At 42.5% G+C, this 19,489-nt stretch overlaps 1 protein-coding gene across 8 annotated transcripts in view; it reads right to left on the bottom strand.

Annotated features, from left to right (window-relative positions):
* DYNC1I1 (dynein cytoplasmic 1 intermediate chain 1) overlaps window positions 1-19,489 on the bottom strand; it is a 197,433-nt gene that overhangs the window by 62,373 nt on the left and 115,571 nt on the right. For all 8 annotated transcript variants that reach the window (XM_075143716.1, XM_075143718.1, XM_075143714.1 and 5 more), the window contains one exon: window positions 15,169-15,294. In XM_075143716.1, coding sequence (XP_074999817.1) covers window positions 15,169-15,294 — 126 coding nt within the window. The remainder of the gene's footprint in view (window positions 1-15,168; window positions 15,295-19,489) is intronic.

The following is a 19,489-nucleotide window of genomic DNA, read 5'->3' on the forward strand; positions in this document are numbered from 1 at the left end:
TAATTATCTACAACTCAGCCTGTGAAGTTGGGCATAGTAGTCACAGCTGCTTATAAGGGAGTTGCAGATAAATCTTAAGTGTAGCTGTCCTGGTTTCGGCTGGGATAGAGTTAAATTTCTTCCTAGGGCTGTGTTTCGGATTTAGTATGAGAAGAATGTTGATAACACACTGATGTTTTCAGTTGCTGCGAAGTACCCTGCTAGTCAAGGACATTCAGCTCAAGAAAACAAAACAAAACAAAACAAGCGTTGGGAGGGAGCACAGCCAGGACAGCTAGCCCAGGTGGCCAACGGGGTATTCTATACCATGTGACGTCATGCTCAATATATGAATGGTAGGCGTGTTCCAGGAAGTAGCCATCGCTACTTGGTTATCGGTCAGCGCGGGTGGTGAGCAATTGCATTGTGCATCACTCATTTTGTATATTCTATCATTATCATTATTATTTTCCCTTTTTTGTTCTATTAAACTGTCTTTATCTCAACCCACGAGTTTTTCTCACTCTTACCCTTCCGATTGTCTCCCCGTCCCGCTGGGGGGCAGGGAGTGAACGAGCGGCTGCATGGTGTTTGGCTGTCTTCCAGGTTAAACCATGACAGTCCTTTTTGGCGCCCAACATGGGGCTCAAAGGGTTGAGATAACGACACATCTGACCCAAACGGGTCAAAACAAATTTGTTATAAGCATTCATTATATCAGTTTAGTAGTCGTTGGTCACAATGTTCATTTATTTGCTCTCAGAGTTGTTGGATCTGTTCTTGGAGTTGTGGTATGTAACACCTTACTGGCTATATATGCTGCTGATTATCATATTTATGTGGGATTTGTCATCTCTGGGAAATGGATTAAGATTATTGCTCTGCTATACTGTGTGACACTGGTTTATGTTATGATAAAATTATTGGTCAGGAGACTGTACTCAGCACTGCCGTCATTCCTGTTCTTCGGGAGCTATCTTCTGGAAACTATTAATAATTACACTTTTTACCCCTTCTCCTCGGAGAGCCAATTTACAGGGGAGACAGCTTCCTTCACCTTCCCTTCTCCTCCAGGCTGATTACAATAGCTCTTGAGGATTTTGAGTATCCTTGGGATGTTCAAACCAGCGTGTTCCTACTGCTATGTCTCCTGAATGTGTTTCAGGCCTTGTTTAAGGTTAAACAACTATTTAAGAATACCACCCAGAGATCTGCCCCAAGGCTGGATAGTTATGAGTGGCAGGGTGTGTGGGATAGAATGGGCAAGTACCTAGGACAGTGGTCACCTCCAATGTTTTGGAGCTTCACCCCTGAACAAGTGCAGAATCCTGAAAAACTAGTAAAATATTTGGAAAACGTATGCTGTTCCCCTGGCAATTCCAGAGAGACCCAGATTACTGCAACGCGCTAGGGCCTGGCCCATGCCTACCGAGCCCTGTTCAACACTATTCAGAACCCTCAAGGGGGAGAGAAGGTCTCCGGATCTGACAAAACGATGGGCACTGCAGCTACTCCAACCCCCACGACGGGCAATGCGGCTACTCCAACCCCCGCAACAAGCACTGCTGCTACTCCAATCCCTGCGACGGGTACTACAGCTGAACCAGAGGACCAACCCTTGCTGGTATCCGTCGCCCCTGTACAGAAGAATAAATCTTGTAAGCGGAAGTCAAGTTGTTTAGAAAGGGATGATGGAAAAGCAGGGCCATCGCGAGGAGGGGAGGAGGAAGAGGAAGAACTCATAAACGAGACGGAAACCACCTGATCCCTATCCCTGAGTGAGTTGCAAGATATGCGGAAAGATTTCAGCTGTCGTCCAGGTGAGCATATTGTTACCTGGCTGCTCCAATGCTGGGATAATGGGGTCAGGAGCCTGGAATTAGAGGGGAAGGAAGCCAAACAGCTGGGATCCCTTGCTAGGGAAGGGAGCGTTGACAAAGCAATTGGAAAAGGGACACAGGTCCTCAGCCTCTGGAGGCAACTCCTGTCAGGCGTGAAGGAAGATGTTATATATCGCCTAGGCAAATGGACCACTATGGAGAGAGGTATCCAGTACCTGAGAGAATTAAGCGTGCTGGACACAATTAAGTGACCTGGACAATGACCAAACGCCAAAAGATCCAGATGAAGTCCAGTGCACGTGACCCATGTGGCAGAAGTTGGTATGGAGTGCACCAGTGCCGTATGCCAGTTTGTTGGCAGTACTGTGCTGGAAAGAGGAAGAAGCACCAACAGTGGATGACATGGTTGGCAGACTCCGGGAATACGAAGAAACTGTCTCCTCCTCCCTTGTCTCGGCTGTGGAGAAACTGTCCTGGGACAGCAACTCAAAGAGGGTATGTCCTATTCTCCACCTGTACGGACCAGTATCTCAGCCATTAGGAGTCAATGTTTTTCTGCTCAAGAGAGAGGATATAGAAGGTACACACCACGGGGCACCCTGTGGTTTTACCTGCGTGACCACGGAGAGGACATGAGGCAGTGGGATGGAAAACCTACCTTGACCCTAGAGGCACAGGTACGTGAGTTGCAAGGGAAAACAATACACAAGGGGGTTCTCCCAGGAAATTGCTGCTCCAGTTTTCAGGAAAAACCTGTCTCACGATGGTCCAGTTTCCAGTGAACAGTTCCCCAGACAGAGTAGAAGGGCTGATCTTACTCTGGATTGTAATGAAGAAATTCTTGACTCGCGTTTGCAAGAAGTGAGAGATGGATACTATGACCAGAACTAGAGGGGCCCTGCCTCCAGCCAGGTGGAGGAAAGGGACAATCGGGTTTACTGGACTGTGTGGATTCGATGGCCTGGCACATCAGACCCACAGGAGTATAAGGCTCTCGTAGACACCGGTGCACAGTGTACCCTGATGCCATCAAGCTATAAAGGGGCAGAACCCATTTGTATTTCTGGAGTGACAGGGGGATCCTAAGAGTTAACTGTGTTGGAGGCCAAAGTGAGCCTAACCGGGAATGAGTGGCAGAAGCACCCCATTGTGACTGGCCCAGAGGCTCCGTGCATCCTTGGCATAGACCACCTCAGGAGAGGGTATTTCAAGGACCCAAAAGGGTACTGGTGGGCTTTTGGTATAGCTGCCCTGGAGATGGAGGAAATTAAACAGCTGTCCACCTTGCCTGGTCTCTCGGAGGACCCTTCTGTTGTGGGGTTGCTGAGGGTTGAAGAACAGCAGGTACCAATCGCTACCACAACAGTGCACCGGCGGCAATACTGCACCAATCGAGACTCTCTGGTCCCCATCCATGAGCTGATTCGTCGACTGGAGAGCCAAGGAGTGATCAGCAAGACTCGCTCACCCTTCAACAGTCCCATATGGCCAGTGCGAAAGTCTAATGGAGAGTGGAGACTAACAGTAGACTATTGTGGCCTGAACGAAGTCACGCCACCGAGTGCTGCCGTGCTGGACATGCTAAAACTTCAGTATGAACTGGAGTCAAAGGCAGCCAAGTGGTACGCCGCAACTGACATCGCTAATGCCTTCTTCTCAATCCCTTTGGCAGCAGAGTGCAGGCCACAGTTTGCTTTCACTTGGAGGGGCGTCCAGTACACCTGGAACCGACTGCCCCAGGGGTGGAAACACAGCCCTACCATTTGCCATGGACTGATCCACACCGCACTGGAACAGGGTGAGGCTCCAGAACCTGCAATACATTGATGACATCATTGTATGGGGCAACACAACAGAAGAAGTTTTTGAGAAAGGGGAGAGAATAATTCAAATCCTTCTGAAGGCCGGTTTTGCCATAAAACAAAGTAAGGTCAAGGGACCTGCACAGGAGATCCAGTTTTTAGGAATAAAATGGCAAGATGGACGTCGTCAGATCCCAACGGATGTGATCAACAAAATAACAGCCATGTCCCCACCAACTAGCAAAAAGTGCTCTTTACTTATCAAGGACCCTACAAGTCTTTGACTGAATGGAGCTTTGCCTGATCCTGGAGATAGGTCACTTGATTTTCCAGATTAAGGCTATGAAGTGACTTCTGTAGGAAGTCCTATAGGAGCAAAGGGACAATGGTATGTCTTACTTTACTTGTTTCTAAGCAATTGGCATTTTGTACTCTGTAGTCTGTGTCACTTGGGCAAACCTCTATCAGTTCACTGTAAAAATAATTACAGTAATCTTTTCTTATCTTTTTGATTTAATTGTAGCTTCTGGTGAAGACTGACAGGCTATTATATTTGCCCAAATCCATCACTTTCACTGATGTATCATTTATAAGTAGTGTCACTACATCATTGGAAATAATTGAAAATTAATTAAACATTGCACATAGATATGAGGATTGAGAGACTGAGAGGCACAGATAAACAGCTATCTAGCAGAAACGCAGAAGACACCACAGGAAAGTCTGTATTTAACAATGAGGGTGGGAACATGAGTTGCCTTTGCACTGTTCATGTCTCCTACAACAAATGACAGTTCAAATTCTGATATGCAGCACCCACAGAGCATTAGGGAGCCGCTAAGGGCATGCAGGAATAAATGACTACTTCCCACTATAGACTTTATAGATTTTTAATCACTCTTTCTCCAAACAAACCTTAGTTTCCTGAAATTTGACATCCTGCTTTCCTCACCTGCAAGGTTCTGCTGTTTGGTTTCTGCTATTTTTTTCCATGAGTAGTCTTAGAGAGGAGGAAGGAATGAGATAAGTGTTTTTCCAGTCTCAAGGTCAAAGCCTTAGTTACAATAAATCAGCATAGTTACGCCAGCTTACATTTGCTGACTCCTGGAGTAACAGAGGACCACATCTTACTCAAAAACAGCTCACCTAAGTCATCCACTCTCACCAGTGATGGGACATTTTATAATGCATCATTATCCTGCCAGGAAGAATGGATTTACCCCAGACAGCTCATGGCAAAGAGCAATTCTGCACAACTCCTGTACTTTATTAACTCAGTCCAAATTGAGCTTCGTCTATTTATTTACAGATGTAAACATGAAATAGCAAATGTTAAGCATGTTCTTCTCCATATGAAATGAGTGGTGATTCAGTGTATGTTCATGAGCAATATGGAACTGAAGTGGAATTGATATTTCTCTTAGCTACAAAAATACTAAACATTGTTATAAGAGCAATCAAAATGAATTAATCACAGATCCTAATGTACCCTGGCACATTTTGTTGTAGAGATAATGAAAACACTCTGATCTCTCCAATATGACAAGTTTTTAAAAGCATATCGCTTCTTGCACGTAGGACATCTGCTTGTCATCTTACACTAAAATAAATGTACTTTAACTTTTCTTCTCTGATACTTTTCATGATAAAGAAAATTCTGTTTTAATAAAATTTCACGAGAAAGATCTGCTTTGTGAAAGTGTAAACTATGGTATTTGTCATCATTCATATTCTGTTATTATGGTTATATAATGGATCGTGAAATTTTCGCAAAACACTACGAATGACTTCATATGGGCACTTATTACTAACAAAGGCTCACTTTGTATAATCATCATTATAGTGACAGCAAATATGATATCATTATACAGAGTAGTGCTCGTACAGTAAGAATTACTGGGCAGTCTCTAAGCGGGCTGACAGAGACTCCCCTTTTTGCCGCTTTCCAGAAGACTCTGCCCCACACGGGAAACGTCTTCCAAGGATAATATCAGCATCTCAGCCAGCCAGCATGTGCTTCTGCTTTCCCTTTGTGGGAAGCAGGGAGCGTTAATCATCATTAAATCAATGTTGCCCGTATACAAAAGTTCTTTTCAGGGAAGTACTTGTCAGTCATCCAGCCATGGGGGCAGAGGGCGGAAAACTGTTGATTTTAGACCTAAGGCAGAGGACAGTTGTATCCCAGGCTATAATGATGGATTCCTTGGTTTCTGGGGCCTTTTACAGCACTTTAGAAGAGTAACTGTTTTATATTTTGTGCCAGGTAACACAGAAAGAGGCTTCACTCCTCACATAGAGCTCCCACAGAGACAAAAATCATGAGGTGAAAATAATTTTCTCGAATTTGGGCCAAATGTGCTCTCCATTGCAAGTAGCTCGCACTGAGAACAGTTACATAACCCAAACAGAAAAGTCATGTCTATGGCTGTTTATCCATCATTTGCAGTGCAGCTAGGGAATTGCATGGTATTTTATATCCTTTATGGAAAAAAATTCTGTGGAAGGATCCCAATGACTTATTGATTTCACATCTGATCCCGCATTTCTTCTTCACCCCAAACCCTTTACGCGCTGGGAGTTTCAGATATACAAGAAAAACTCTAAAACGTAACGTTCACATCAACAAAGAAAAGTTATGCTCTTTTTTCCCTTCTTTCCTCCCTTTTTCTTAAAATATTTTACACTAGGTCATGTTGAAATGTAACCAGATCAACAACTACTAACCTATAAAACACCCTCAGGAACAGTTGCAGGATTTGGTGATTTTTTTCTCTGCAATTTTGGGATAGTGTGACAAATTTGCATTTTTTATCAACAGAGTTTTTCAAAATTCTGAGTCGAACGAATAATGTCATGTGTTTATAAGTATCAATAATCTAAGCCATCTGCAAAGGAATGGTTTTGCAAAGGCATCTCTTTCAGGACACACTGTGGATTTTGTCACTGCTTGAGGTTTTGGCAAACCATCAATATCACTATAATTTTGTCTTATGAAATATAGTTTTTGACTGAGATCTTTTTTTTTTTCCTTAGCTAGCTAAAGTTTAAAAATACTGCATGTCTAACTCCACAAATTCAAAGGTTAGATTTTCTCCAAATTGCACTATTTGCATATTAGATGCCAGTAATTCAGAAAGGTGCAATGCAAGTTATCACTGAAACAAAGAAACTTAAAAAAAAAAAAAAGCCTGCCATATTGAGTGGCCAACATATTCTTTATATTTGGTCTGAAAGGAAGAATACGTGAACTTTAAGAAGAGAAACAGCATCTTTAAGTACAGATTCATTACAACTCACTATTTTAACACCCACAAAAAGCACAATGCTATTGCTAGTAGTGACAGCGTATCATTTAAGCGTATGATAATCTACCCCTTCCAAAAAAGGCTTAGAAGCAGGAACTGCCTAAAATTTTCTATCCAAGACAAGCAAATTTCTCACTTCCTAATTCTTTGATTCATAATTGAAATCTCAGTTTCAAATGAGGAAGATGATCTATGTTAAGCATTGCTCTAAGCGAAGGAGCATTCTGTTGCGAGCAGACTTTGTATGTATAAATACAGTCCTCACGTAATTCAGAATGTTAATTACTAACAGGGAAACTGCAGCCACCTTTTGTACTAGCAGTCATTTCACAGAGTGATGGGATATGGCATACAATTTTGCTGTTATAGTGTACACATTGATGGGTGTGTTGCTCTTCAGGGTTCTGCACAAGTGAGCAATAGATCCGAGTCATCATGGAAAAAGCAGCTTTGCTGAAGGTTAGGAAAGATACAGGTAAGCCCAAGCGAAGGCATACAACTCTGTGGATCCAACTGACATCTAAATAATGATGCTTAGTTTCTCTCCATCCTTGCCTGGAAGGTTTCCTTCTCCCACTCCTGTTAGGAAAAATATTACGATTTGATTTTGTGTGGAAATAAAGCAATTTTTAAGAGATTTTAGGACTGAAAGCTATGTGGAAAATATGGCATACTTTTTCTTGAGCTGCAGATGCTAGCAGATGCCACATTAACAGCTGTTACATTTCAGCAATAAAGCAGGACTTGAGGCTCACCTGGGGCATTTCATACTGGACCCCCCACTTCAGGACTGTGTTAGACACTGTAGCACCCAAGACAGAATATACATTTCCACATTTTCAGTGTGTTTTCTGTCCTCCCCCACTGATGCCTCTGAGTTCAGTAGTATCCGGGAGACAGGAGACTCTGCCTCTTGTATATTTGGTCCTCTTTGCCCCCCTCTACAAATCTGCTGCAGGCAACTGTCTCTTCTCACCTAAGACACCAAAAACCATTTTCCAAATACTATATTCAGCCTTCGGATGTGTGGGTGTAACTTCTACTGACTCGCGCACAATCTCTCCACAAGTATTGGAGCACTAATCTTAGGCCAAATGATAGTTATTTTTAATCACCAAAGGCAGAAGTGGTGTAAACTCCGATAAGAGGAGCAAAAAAAGACATCCGTTATCAGCTGAGAACAGGAGGAAGAATCTAAAACAAAAGCCTAAGAGACAAGACATGGGCTCTTGTTTACTGAAATCCTCACAGCACGGACTGTGCTTTGTGTTTCTATGTTCCAGCCTGGACAAACACAACAGAACAGAGGAAAAAAGTTTTAAAATAAGAAGAGAATAAATATGTCCTTCTATCACAAGCCACAACTGAAACTGTTCTCCTCCCCCAGTAGCACAGTTGGAAATTTCCCCAAATTTTAATTCAAAATGGTGCACCTACACATCTGCATGAATTACTGCAGTGTGCAAATGATCACGTAGTCACAAATGTAATAGCAACAAAGTGTCCTGGACAGGCACAGAAGAGCTCTGCACAGCTCCACAAAGATCATCCTACCAACGATGCATAGCAGGAAATGAAACAGAAATGAAAACAAAACAACCTCTATATCTATGAAGAAGTCTACCTCATTCATTTTACAACATTTTGGTATGTGTTACAGAAATTCTGCAATAAATTTGGGTCCCTGGGTACTGGAGCATTCCCAGTATGGGAGCTGCCCCAGCATCTTCAAAGACAGACATTCAAAGGTCCACTTACCAGAGAACTGCTACAAAAACAGGCAGAATCTGATTCATGTCCAGGATCACAGGACAATTCAGGTTAGAAAAGACCTCAGGAGGTCTCTAGTCCAACCTCCTGTTCAAAGCACGGGCAGCTGTGAGATTAGACGAGGTTGCTCAGGGCTTCATCCAGCCTGTCTTGAAAAGACAATGATGGAGACTGTGCAATCTGTCTGGACAAGCTGCTTCAATGCTTGACTGTCCTCATGGGGAAAAGGCTTTTCCTGCCATGTATTCTGAACTTCTTTTCTTCCATTGTCTCTCGTTCTCTCACCATGCACCAAGCTTCAGTGGTTACCCATCAAACCTACTTATCTTCTGTCGACCAGTTCTATTTTAACAACTTTTTGATGAAAAAGTCTTTTCCAAAGCTGGGTTTTTTTTAGAAAATTTGCAGTAAGCTCAGCGCCACATGTCTCCTCCGAGATTTACAGCACTTTAAAGACTGACCCCAGGTGCCCCCTCTCACTAGAAACTGAGGAACTAGACAAGTCACCTCTGGAACTGGATATGCTGCTGGTTCTTCAGATTGATTTTATTTAGGAAATTCTGGGAAGCTTGGAGAGAGTTTAGGGGCTCTCATTTCTTCTACAGCTGTGAAGAGCTAAATCCTTACTTGAAACTTAGATAGAAACAAAGTGAGGAAGCCTTTGTGGAAAAACACCAATATAATTATCAGAGATTATTTTCTTTATTTTTTAAGTATTCCAAGCATACTTTCTTGACAATTAAACATGTTGTAGTACTTCTTTCCTTTTAAAGTTCTGGGACTGAGCTCTGGTCTGGCTTGCACAGCAAAGGAAACTCAAGGACAAGAGGAAACGGAGGATATTAGTCATTCATGCTGTTACCTCAGCCTGCTCCGCACACAAGTCTTGTGGATTTGGGCGCTCAGCACCTTTAGAAGGCAGGCTACTGGAGCAAAAAGCACATCTGAAGGAATTTATGTTAATTTTGAAAGAGCAGACAACAACAAAGGAACCAAATCAGGAAAAAAAAAAGGCAACTCCAGCCAATATCAGCCACTAAATATAGCCCTTCACTTACCTCAGTGCATCTAATTCCAAGATATGCATTTCTGACTCCATCCATTCAGTTGAAAGGGGAAAGACCACACCAGGATAAGCAATGAAGAGTGGTCAAACACATAACTTAATGACAGTGTATAGAAGCCACTACAAAAAAGCTAGGGGAGAATGAAACATTTTGTGGTGCAGCTGAGTGGCTGATTTCTGTACCCAATCCACCAATATTTTCCAAGCATGGACAGCTTTTCTTGAAATTAAAATAGAAAACACAAGTCCCATATCCCACAAAAAACTGACAGTTTAGTAAAGAGATGGAACCAACCAAGTAAATCTGACTGCATGGCGTTTTAGGAAAAGGACAGAAATAGCTGCAGCTATTAAAAGTGATATACTGCTGAAATCTTTTTGTGATTATGCTAAAAGTCAATCTGACTTCTTGAAAGAACTCTTAAATGGTTACTGCTTCCTCAAATAAAAGCTTCTTCACATGTGCTCTCATTCCTTAAAAATATGCTGAATGGAGTTACTTCTAAGTGTCACTTTGTACTTCTCACTGCCCTTTTGAGACACTTGGAAAAGACATAGCTGAGAAAGAGGAAATTAATAGATCAGGAAATAATCTATAATAAATCAAAATGCAGTCAATGTAGCATATTTTTTTTTGTTGCTGCTATCATTAAACTGGGTGTAGGAAAGCAGAATTCATCAACTTTCCAAACACAATGCAGAGTCCTCCAAATCAGAAAGTAACATTCAATTTGGTTTATTTGCACAAAACTAATATCTTTAGCTGTCTTGCCCCCACCGCTCCTCTCTTGAAGTGATGGATGTTTGAAGCTGAGGTCCAGATACCTCAACCAACTTTAATAACCCCTGTTTGGTTCCAGAAGAAAGGAAATGGTTTGCAATATCCTAAAGTCCACTAGACCCACTGATTATTTCTTTCCCTTTTATCTTCCGTCTCTGTAGATCAGCTCTAACCCAAAAGCTACGAGATCTGGTATAAGAGCGGTGCTGTACCCATGCTAACAGACCCTGCTGAAAGGAAGGGTATAATAGCTCAGACTTCAACTAGCCACTTTAGGGCAAAGACAGTCTGAGTTCTCACTTGCCTCACTCAACCAGGTATGTTGGTGCAAAATTTCAGATACTTCTTCAGGTCATTTTGGCTTAGAAAGCTTAGATCAGTCCACTAGGAAACACAAACAACATCATGAGGAGAGATGACCAGTAGTACATAAACGATGGGCATTGCATTACAAATAATCCTCATAATTAATGGGTAATGTAGATTTTTATTTGTTTGTTCAGTGAAAAAACACATTACAGACATATAAGCGCTTTCTAAGAAAGAGAATAAGACCGAGAAATATCATCGATGCTACTCTATCAATCAATAGTACAGGAATGTTCACATATAAGGCCAGCCCCATGCATTGCATAAATCAATACAGGATTGAGCTCATGTTGAGTCATATCATCAATAACCGTGCCATACTATTTTCCTTTTTTACACCCCACCTAAACGCAGACCAACAGTAGCTGAGAGAAGCAGTGTGAACCACTGCTTAAAATTCTCCCACCAAAACGAGGGAGAGTCAATGTAATTTCCATGTCTTTGCTGGAATTCATTCCCTCTCTGGATACTGCCAAACCAACCCAACCAGGGATGACTCATCCGCAGGGCCTCATAAAGTACTTCTGAAAGGCTTAGGTTTTGCCTTTGGAATGCACTGGATTACACCAAGAGTTTGTGATGCTCCAGTGTGGGGGAAGAGGACATCCCTGACTCTTCCCTACAAGGACATTCCCAGCCTTCACTCTGCAGTATTAACTGCATGCTCAATTTATTCCTCACTACCTAAGGAAAGCATTGAACGTTCATTCCTTTGGCAAATGATATCACCCTTCCACTTCGATTTTGCTTCTGAGACAACATTTTTTTGCTTGCATAGGAAAACAAATGAACAAATTGCCTGATCCCTCACTCTTCTTTGTTTTCCCATTTCTAACCTTGTGGTAAAGAGATGTATGATGAGCTATAGAGGAAAAAATCTGTGGGAGTCCCAGCTAAAACACTGTCAGCACATCACTGGATAAAGTAGAAATATAAAAACCCAAAGAAGGGCAAAAATAAAACAAATAGAAGAAAAGAAATATTCCACAAGAGGAGAGAGTATAAGCCAGTAGAAGCCTTGTTTAGAAAGGATTTGATAGATCACATGGCAGTTCACATGAATTAATGAGTATAGTAAACAAGTCCACTTGGCTGATAGTCATTTTTCCCTCAATGCATATTAACTAAAATTGAACCCAGTATTTGTAGTACAACATATAGTAGAGCTATGAAATTTACTACCACTTACACTGCATTAATGAGCCAACAACCTCATATGACTTTAAATTGGGCAAGAATTTCGTAACAGTAAGATCATTAGTGACAACAGCTAAGATAAACATTTACAGAATACATCATCCCTCACATCTGAGGACTGAAATAAAATGTTTTGCTGACTGGAGTTAGGAAAAAACATCATCACTGGTAGATTTTTGCATCACTGTCTGCCATGGCTGATAAACTTTAGTTGAAGCCCCTGGGTTCTGGCAACTTTCAGCAAAGGCGCTGGGAAAGCTTGTTCTGATTATGACAATTTCAATGATCCTATGTAAGATTACAAAAAGTCATGGAAAGAGGTAAAGAAAATTAAGAAATTCCTTGGTAATCATCTGACTTAAATCTGTATAATATGCCAGGAAATACAGAAAAACATTATGGTTCCTAGCTTCAAGAATTTACCAAATGTGCACAAGAAGTATCTAAAGTTCTACCTCCTGAAGTTCAGCCAGCTCTTTAGCTGTCCAGAGATGTTTCACATATCTATTTCTATTGATGTTATCAGAACTCCTGAGGTGAAATTTCTTAGAAGTTCCTCAGAAATGGCTTCATAAACCTATTTATTGATTTGGCTTCTCAGAAGCGGCTTGCATGAGTTCCTCAACAGTCACATCTGAAATGAGTTTCTACTTGCTTATATCTCGCTCTGTGAGCCCAAAAATGGAAAGGCAAAAGGTATATTAGTCAGCACCATATAGCATTTGTTAAGACCACGTTTTTATAGAAAGTCTTTGGAAAGGAAAATAGAGGTCTATTGGGAAAATACACTCAAAGTACTGTGTTTGTCATATCTGGGCAACCTAGCTGTAATGATAAGGTGTGTGTTCATCTCTAGCTGCTGGGCTGGAGTGTTATAAGGTCATGTATTGTGGAAGAAAAATTGGGCCTGTCTCACAGAAGACCTAGAGAAATGACTGAATCAGGACTGAATACGGGAATATTTCTCTTGCAAAATGGTAATATAAATGATATGGGGCTGACTAATAATACAGTTGGTTTCCACTAACTAACAGAATAACATGATGATCTACAGAACTGAATTCCAGACTCTGAGCTAAGATAATCTTTTTTTTTCTTATTTTCCATCTGAGTCAGTTAGAACAAAACCTGTGTTCAAGAGACCAAGTCTCATGCTTTTTGCTTCCCCATCTAATGTCATGTGGGTACCCCATCCAATCTGAGATGCAGAAGATACTCCACATGTCAGAAGCCCCATAATGGTGGTTCAAACATGGTTCCAACTCATAACGGACTTATAATGCAAATTATCTGTGGACAGTTTGACCAAGAAAATAAATATTTCTCATGGACAGAACAACGGATTCATTTAACTGAAAGATGATGAATCCAGAATGCATGTGAAAGCACAGTGCCATATGTGTCTCTCAATTCACAGGTTTTAAGGTTCCACTTCTAAAAAGGGGGACATCCAACTTAATGGGAGAGTTAGACAGAAGTTCAGCCAGGCCAAATCTCTGGCCACCACTTTGTCCTATGTGTGTTTTTCTAATGGACAGTATGGCCTGTCCCAATGCTTTCAAATTAGTGAGTCATACCCCCCTGTTTAAGTGTACCTACTTTTAAAAGTAGATAGAATTTTTAATTAATGGAGCACATTGTTATGTCTGTAGTCAATCTCCCCTGAATCTGATTATTATCTTGCAAAGTCAATCTAGTTTAAGGATTATTCTTCCTGAAAATGCAGTAGGCAATCTCTTCTCTTGAATATTTTGTTTAAAGCAGTAAGCTGCATGTACATCCTAGAAGAATTTGAACACGGGATCTGAGCTAAGATCTTAAGCAGTCTGAAAGAACACATCAGTCTGCCGAATATGATATCCAGAAAAATACAAGTTCTCATTTCAAAGGTAATACACACACACTCATACATATATATGTATATAAATCTGTATGGCATATTTGCTGTGCAGGCCTAGACTCCTTGTGAAGTTGTTTTTCAGTATAGCAAATTAGAAAAACATGCCCAGAATTAAAGGTTACTTAATCGGGTTGAAGCAGTAACTTCAATTCCAGCAACTCCCTCCCACTATGTTACATCTGATAATGTACCCGAGTCCAAACATAAACTTAGTTCAAAAAGATGTTTGGTCCTTGAATGTAAAATGACACTTAGCTTACACAATTAGCCAGGTAATACATATCCTTCCAAGAGAAGCAATTTTTACCGCAGAATAATCTGCATTTTACTAATCTCTGATTGTTAAGTTTTACTTGCTGAAACTTTTCCATATGGCTTTTCGAATACCACTGTCCTGTATTTAATTACCACAAAAGGATATTAATGAAGAGGTTGGAAATTTGGCCCAAGCCCTGTTCCACAGTTTGGTGGAGGTAGAGCCAATGAGCAGAACATTTCTGTCAATACGAGGCTGTGCCATTTCACACACGAAAGCACTGGCAAAAGAGGAGTAAACAGAAATAAAACACCCAACTATTTCTGAATTGTCCATAAACTTCTAAAATAGTATGGTCATAAAGTAGCATTGAGTGAAGTGCAACACTGGTTCAGTAACCTAAAGGACAGTCAAACAGGAATTGGTGGAGTAGTCCTTGTAATCGAGACCGTTTTTGTCAGGCTGCAAGTAAGACGCATGCCCAGAAATGCAAAATGTACTTCCCAATTTTAAAGGCAAAACATGATATTGAGCAGAACCAAGGCAAGGGTAGGCAGCTTGGAGTGCAGAGGATGCGAGGAAGCTAACGTGGGTGGGAAAGCATATGTTGCTGCCTGGATGAGGAAGTGGTACACCACAGTTACTTCATAAGTGCAGGGGCTTTATAAACTAAATCTCCTCGGGACTGTTTTAAATAGACAAAGAATGACATGCAGCCCTGACAGGCTTTCAGTATTGTTTGAGAAGGCTGGTTGCCTTCTAAAAACACTGGACTGCCGCTTGTACTTCTTCCAAAAATGCCTATTTTTAACCTCAACCTCTTCATATAAACAGTGGGCAGATGCACCATGTAGTAAACTCTGTTTTGTCTAACATGAAATTAATGGCTTCCTCAGTCTTACCTGACAATGGAAAACATATTCTGGTGTGGTTTTCTTGAACTTCATGTTCCATACCAAGGCTACCCCATCAGGCTCATGTGGAGCATCTTCATTATTGTTATAAGATGCAACCATCAACTCGGGGTACTAGAAAGAAAAAGAAAAGGCAAATGAAATAAGACGGATGATGAAGAACCTACGCAAAATCAGATGAGACAGAAATAATCTCACAATACATGTGCAATATCTGGTTTTAATTATATTACACACTAAGTCAAATCATAGTATTCAGCTTCATTTTGGTTTTGTATTTTCCTCATCCCTGACATCCTTAAAGCCCCTGCTCCTTGCTTTCTATCAGTTATTCTCAGATACCACAAAGGCAATGTTATTTTCTGCAGGTAATTCTCAGAAAAGACAACTGTCAGGATATTCATAAAGGGAATGCAAAGCAAGGAAGAGGAAAAATCTGAAAGCTTGAGTAATTACAGTGTATTTGCTTAACCATTTCTTCAGGGACAAACCGTTGTCTTAATTGATTTTGATAATAAAAACACTATGACCATAGCGTTGACTTACTTTTATTCTGAAATTCACAGTTTTTTCAGCATGCCTGAAAACTATTCTTTCATTATGCACTCTTCCTATTCACTTATGCATAGAATCAACTTGAAAGCTCTTCTTGATGATTCAAATAGCAAACAAAACATTTTCTTCACAGAAGCTCAATTTTGCAAGATGCTGAGGTCATCTTGTAAAGCACAGGGTGACCTCGAATTCCACTGACTGAGTAAGATGCAACGAGCACTCGAAAATCAGATCCATATCTTCTTGTACACCCATTATCCACTGATGTATAGAAGTAGATATGCAACACACACATATGTATTTTTTCTGGTTTTATATATATACATATATGCACACATACATAATATTATATATGAAAAAACAGATTTTCACATTCTGTTGATGACCTTGTATTGTTTCAAAACACCGTAAGAAGTAACAATTTGCCACAAAACGTCAATTACTTTCTGCCTATACAATAGCACCCAGTTCTCCACTCTCACATGTTTGACACTAGGCACCTCTGGTAGCCTCTGTCCTTGCCTCTAAATAGTCAAAGTAATGCAGTGGACCTTATAGAATCATAAAATCATAGAATCATACAGGTTGGAAAAGACCTCTAAGATCATCGTGTCCAACCGTCAACCCAACACACCATGCCCACTACACCATGTCCCTAAGGGCCTCATCTACACGTCTTTTAAATACTTCCAGGGATGGTGACTCAACCACTTCCCTGGGCAGCCTGTTCCAAGGCCTGACCACTCTTTCAGTAAAGAAATTTCTCCTAATGTTCAATCTAAACCTCCCTTGGTGCAACTTGAGGCCATTTCCTCTTGTCCTATCGCTAGTTACTTGGCAGAAGAGACCAACGCCCACCTCGCTACAACCTCCTTTCAGGTAGTTGTAGAGCGTGATGAGGTCTCCCCTCAGCCTCCTCTTCTCCAGGCTAAACAACCCCAGTTCCCTCAGCCGCTCCTCATAGGACTTGTGCTCCAGGCCCTTCACCAGCTTCGTTGCCCTCCTCTGGACACGCTCCAGCACCTCCATGTCCTTCTCGTAGTGAGGGGCCCAAAACTGAACACAGTATTCGAGGTGCGGCCTCACCAGTGCCGAGTACAGGGACACGATCACCTCCCTACTCCTGCTGGCCACACTATTTCTGATACAGGCCAGGATGCCATTGGCCTTCTTGGCCACCTGGGCACACTGCCGGCTCATGTTCAGCCGGCTGTCAATCAGCACCCCCAGGTCCTTTTCCTCCAGGCAGCTTTCCAGCCACTCTTCCCCAAGCCTGTAGCGTTGCCTGGGGTTGTTGTGGCCCAAGTGCAGGACCCGGCACTTGGCCTTGTTGAACCTCATACAATTGGCCTCGGCCCATCGATCCAGCCTGTCCAGGTCCCTCTGCAGAGCCTTCCTACCCTCCAGCAATCAACTCGCCCAACTTGGTGTCATCTGCAAACTTACTGAGGGAGCACTCGATCCCCTCGTCCAGATCATTGATAAAGATATTGAACAAGACCGGCCCCAGTACTGAGCCCTGGGGAACACCGCTCGTGACCGGCCGCCAACTGGATTTAACTCCGTTGACCACAACTCTCTGGGCTCGGCCATCCAGCCAGTTTTTTACCCAGCTTTTTTACCCAGTTTTTTACCCAGTTTTTTACCCAGCTTTTTTACCCAGTTTTTTACTCTTGTGTCCTGAGAAAAGCACGTGGCTTCTGCAGACCAATGAGCCAGCAGCCCAAGCTCTGCAGGACCCACACCCTCCTCTTGTAAACTAGAAATGCTTTCGCTCAAAATTTCTCAATGATCTCCGCAAATCATTGCCACTTTTTGTCTTTCCCAGGTAAATTCCTGCCAAACCATTCACCACTTTATAGGGGAACAGCGCAGCTGGTAGATGTAAAGGAAGTGGGACAAAGAAACTGCCAATAGTACTATTGGGAGCTGTGAATTTGGTCCACACCAAGCATTTTAAAAACAAAAAAAAACCCCACCACCCTTTATATCATTATTATTGGGGTTTGAACCTCTCTGCTTTCAAAATCCATTTGGAAGAAATAATGCGCACAGCTATAACTTTTGCCATCAGCAGCTCTTCTTTCCCACTTCGTGTACACTTCCATGGATAATACATCATGCAGCTGATGATTTTTCTATTCAAGCTCATCGTTCCAAACGAGCCTGGACCCACGTGTGGGAGAACCAGCAACAGCACATGGCCACCAGAGCTGCCTCTTTCCCGTTTTGGGGTGGCTCTGACTGGGTTGTACCTATATCCTGGCAGACCCTGGCTGCTGGCACAGCTTGTAAGGGCAATTTAGCACCCAAATCACTTGCATGGGATTTAGAGCATGCAGCAGACCAACCACCTCTTCACCCTCCTCAAGAACTGAGGGAGACCTGAGGGTGGTTTAATCCCACACCAGAGACACCACCTCTCTGGACACAGTTGTGCCAGCCTGCCCTCCACTGCTCTCATCCATCTCACCCTGCTCTTCTCTCTCTCTCCTGCGACAGAGATTACAACCACTTCTGAACAGCAAGCTCAGCTTCTCCTTTGAATCTTTTCATCCCACATTGCTCCAGGTCCAAGTAAACAGCGTGCACAGCAGGCTCTTGCCAGGGCATCTTGTTTTGGCTGAACAGGTTAGGTACCATTCGCGTGAGCAGCTGAGCCCGCAGTCGTGAAGGGGCAGATACCTTGGCAGGCAGAAGCGACAAGCCCTTCCACTGGCATGGCTGCAGCCAGCTAGGGCGTGCGACCAGGTCTGAAGCACCAGTTTAGAGGCACTTTGGGGTTGGTTCACGCTCCTGGAAAGTTCAGCGAGCACGTTCTGGTTGGCAGGACGTCTGGCTGTAAACAAACACTGACTCAAATCTTGCTGGTCTATATGTAGGTTTTGCAATCGCAGTTTATGCATCTGACTGGAAATACAGTTTCAAGTTTACACATACGCTGGGGTCATACCTAGCTGGGCAACATCATTATGAGGCTTTTTGACTCTTAAAAAAAATGAGCTAAGTGCAGCACCCTACATCCACGCTGGCATTGCATACTCGCCGCTTCAATTCCATCTACTTGCATTTACAGAATTTTGGTCCTCACCAGGTGCCCAGCTGTCCTGTGACTGCAACTGGTGCTGTGGGAAACGGCATGCAAGGCTGCTGCCTGAGAGTCAAGAAAGACACAGCAGTATCCCTGAGACTGTGGTTTTCTTGGATTTAAATGAGCTAAGTTACCTCCTCATGGACAGAGCAAGGTGATCCCACTCTCTATGTTTACACTCAGGCTGTTGGGCCTTTCCCTTAGATCCTTGATGAAGCATCTAAGCCGTTTTCCCTTTGCTCTGCAAAAGAATCAAGGGGCTAGTGGGTTAGCTGTAATGGTATGAATGATCCCACATGTTTGGGACCGTATTTTACATGTGACTGGGAACAGAATAACTTGTTTAATCAATGCATCAAGGTCCTTTGTTTGATTAAGCTTCTATTTGCCTCCAGGCTGTTTTGCAGCACCAGTTTTATCACAGAAAATTGAGCAATGTGTTCTGCAGTTCCCATGATTATTCAAGTTATCCTTTGGCATACTGGACACTGCCATGTCCTGGAGTGTCAGTGAGAAGTGGAGCTAGCGGTTAGGTGAAATACCTCCGTCCAGCTCTAGCTCCTGCTGCATGATACACCTCAAAGCAGGCAAGAGAGGAGGCAAGTCCCTCCTCCTAAGCTAGTGTGGGGCGGCGCGCAGAAGCCCCCCGGCATGGAGAAGCTG

Source organism: Calonectris borealis, chromosome 2 (assembly GCF_964195595.1).
Source record: "Calonectris borealis chromosome 2, bCalBor7.hap1.2, whole genome shotgun sequence".
NCBI classification, from domain to species: domain Eukaryota; kingdom Metazoa; phylum Chordata; class Aves; order Procellariiformes; family Procellariidae; genus Calonectris; species Calonectris borealis.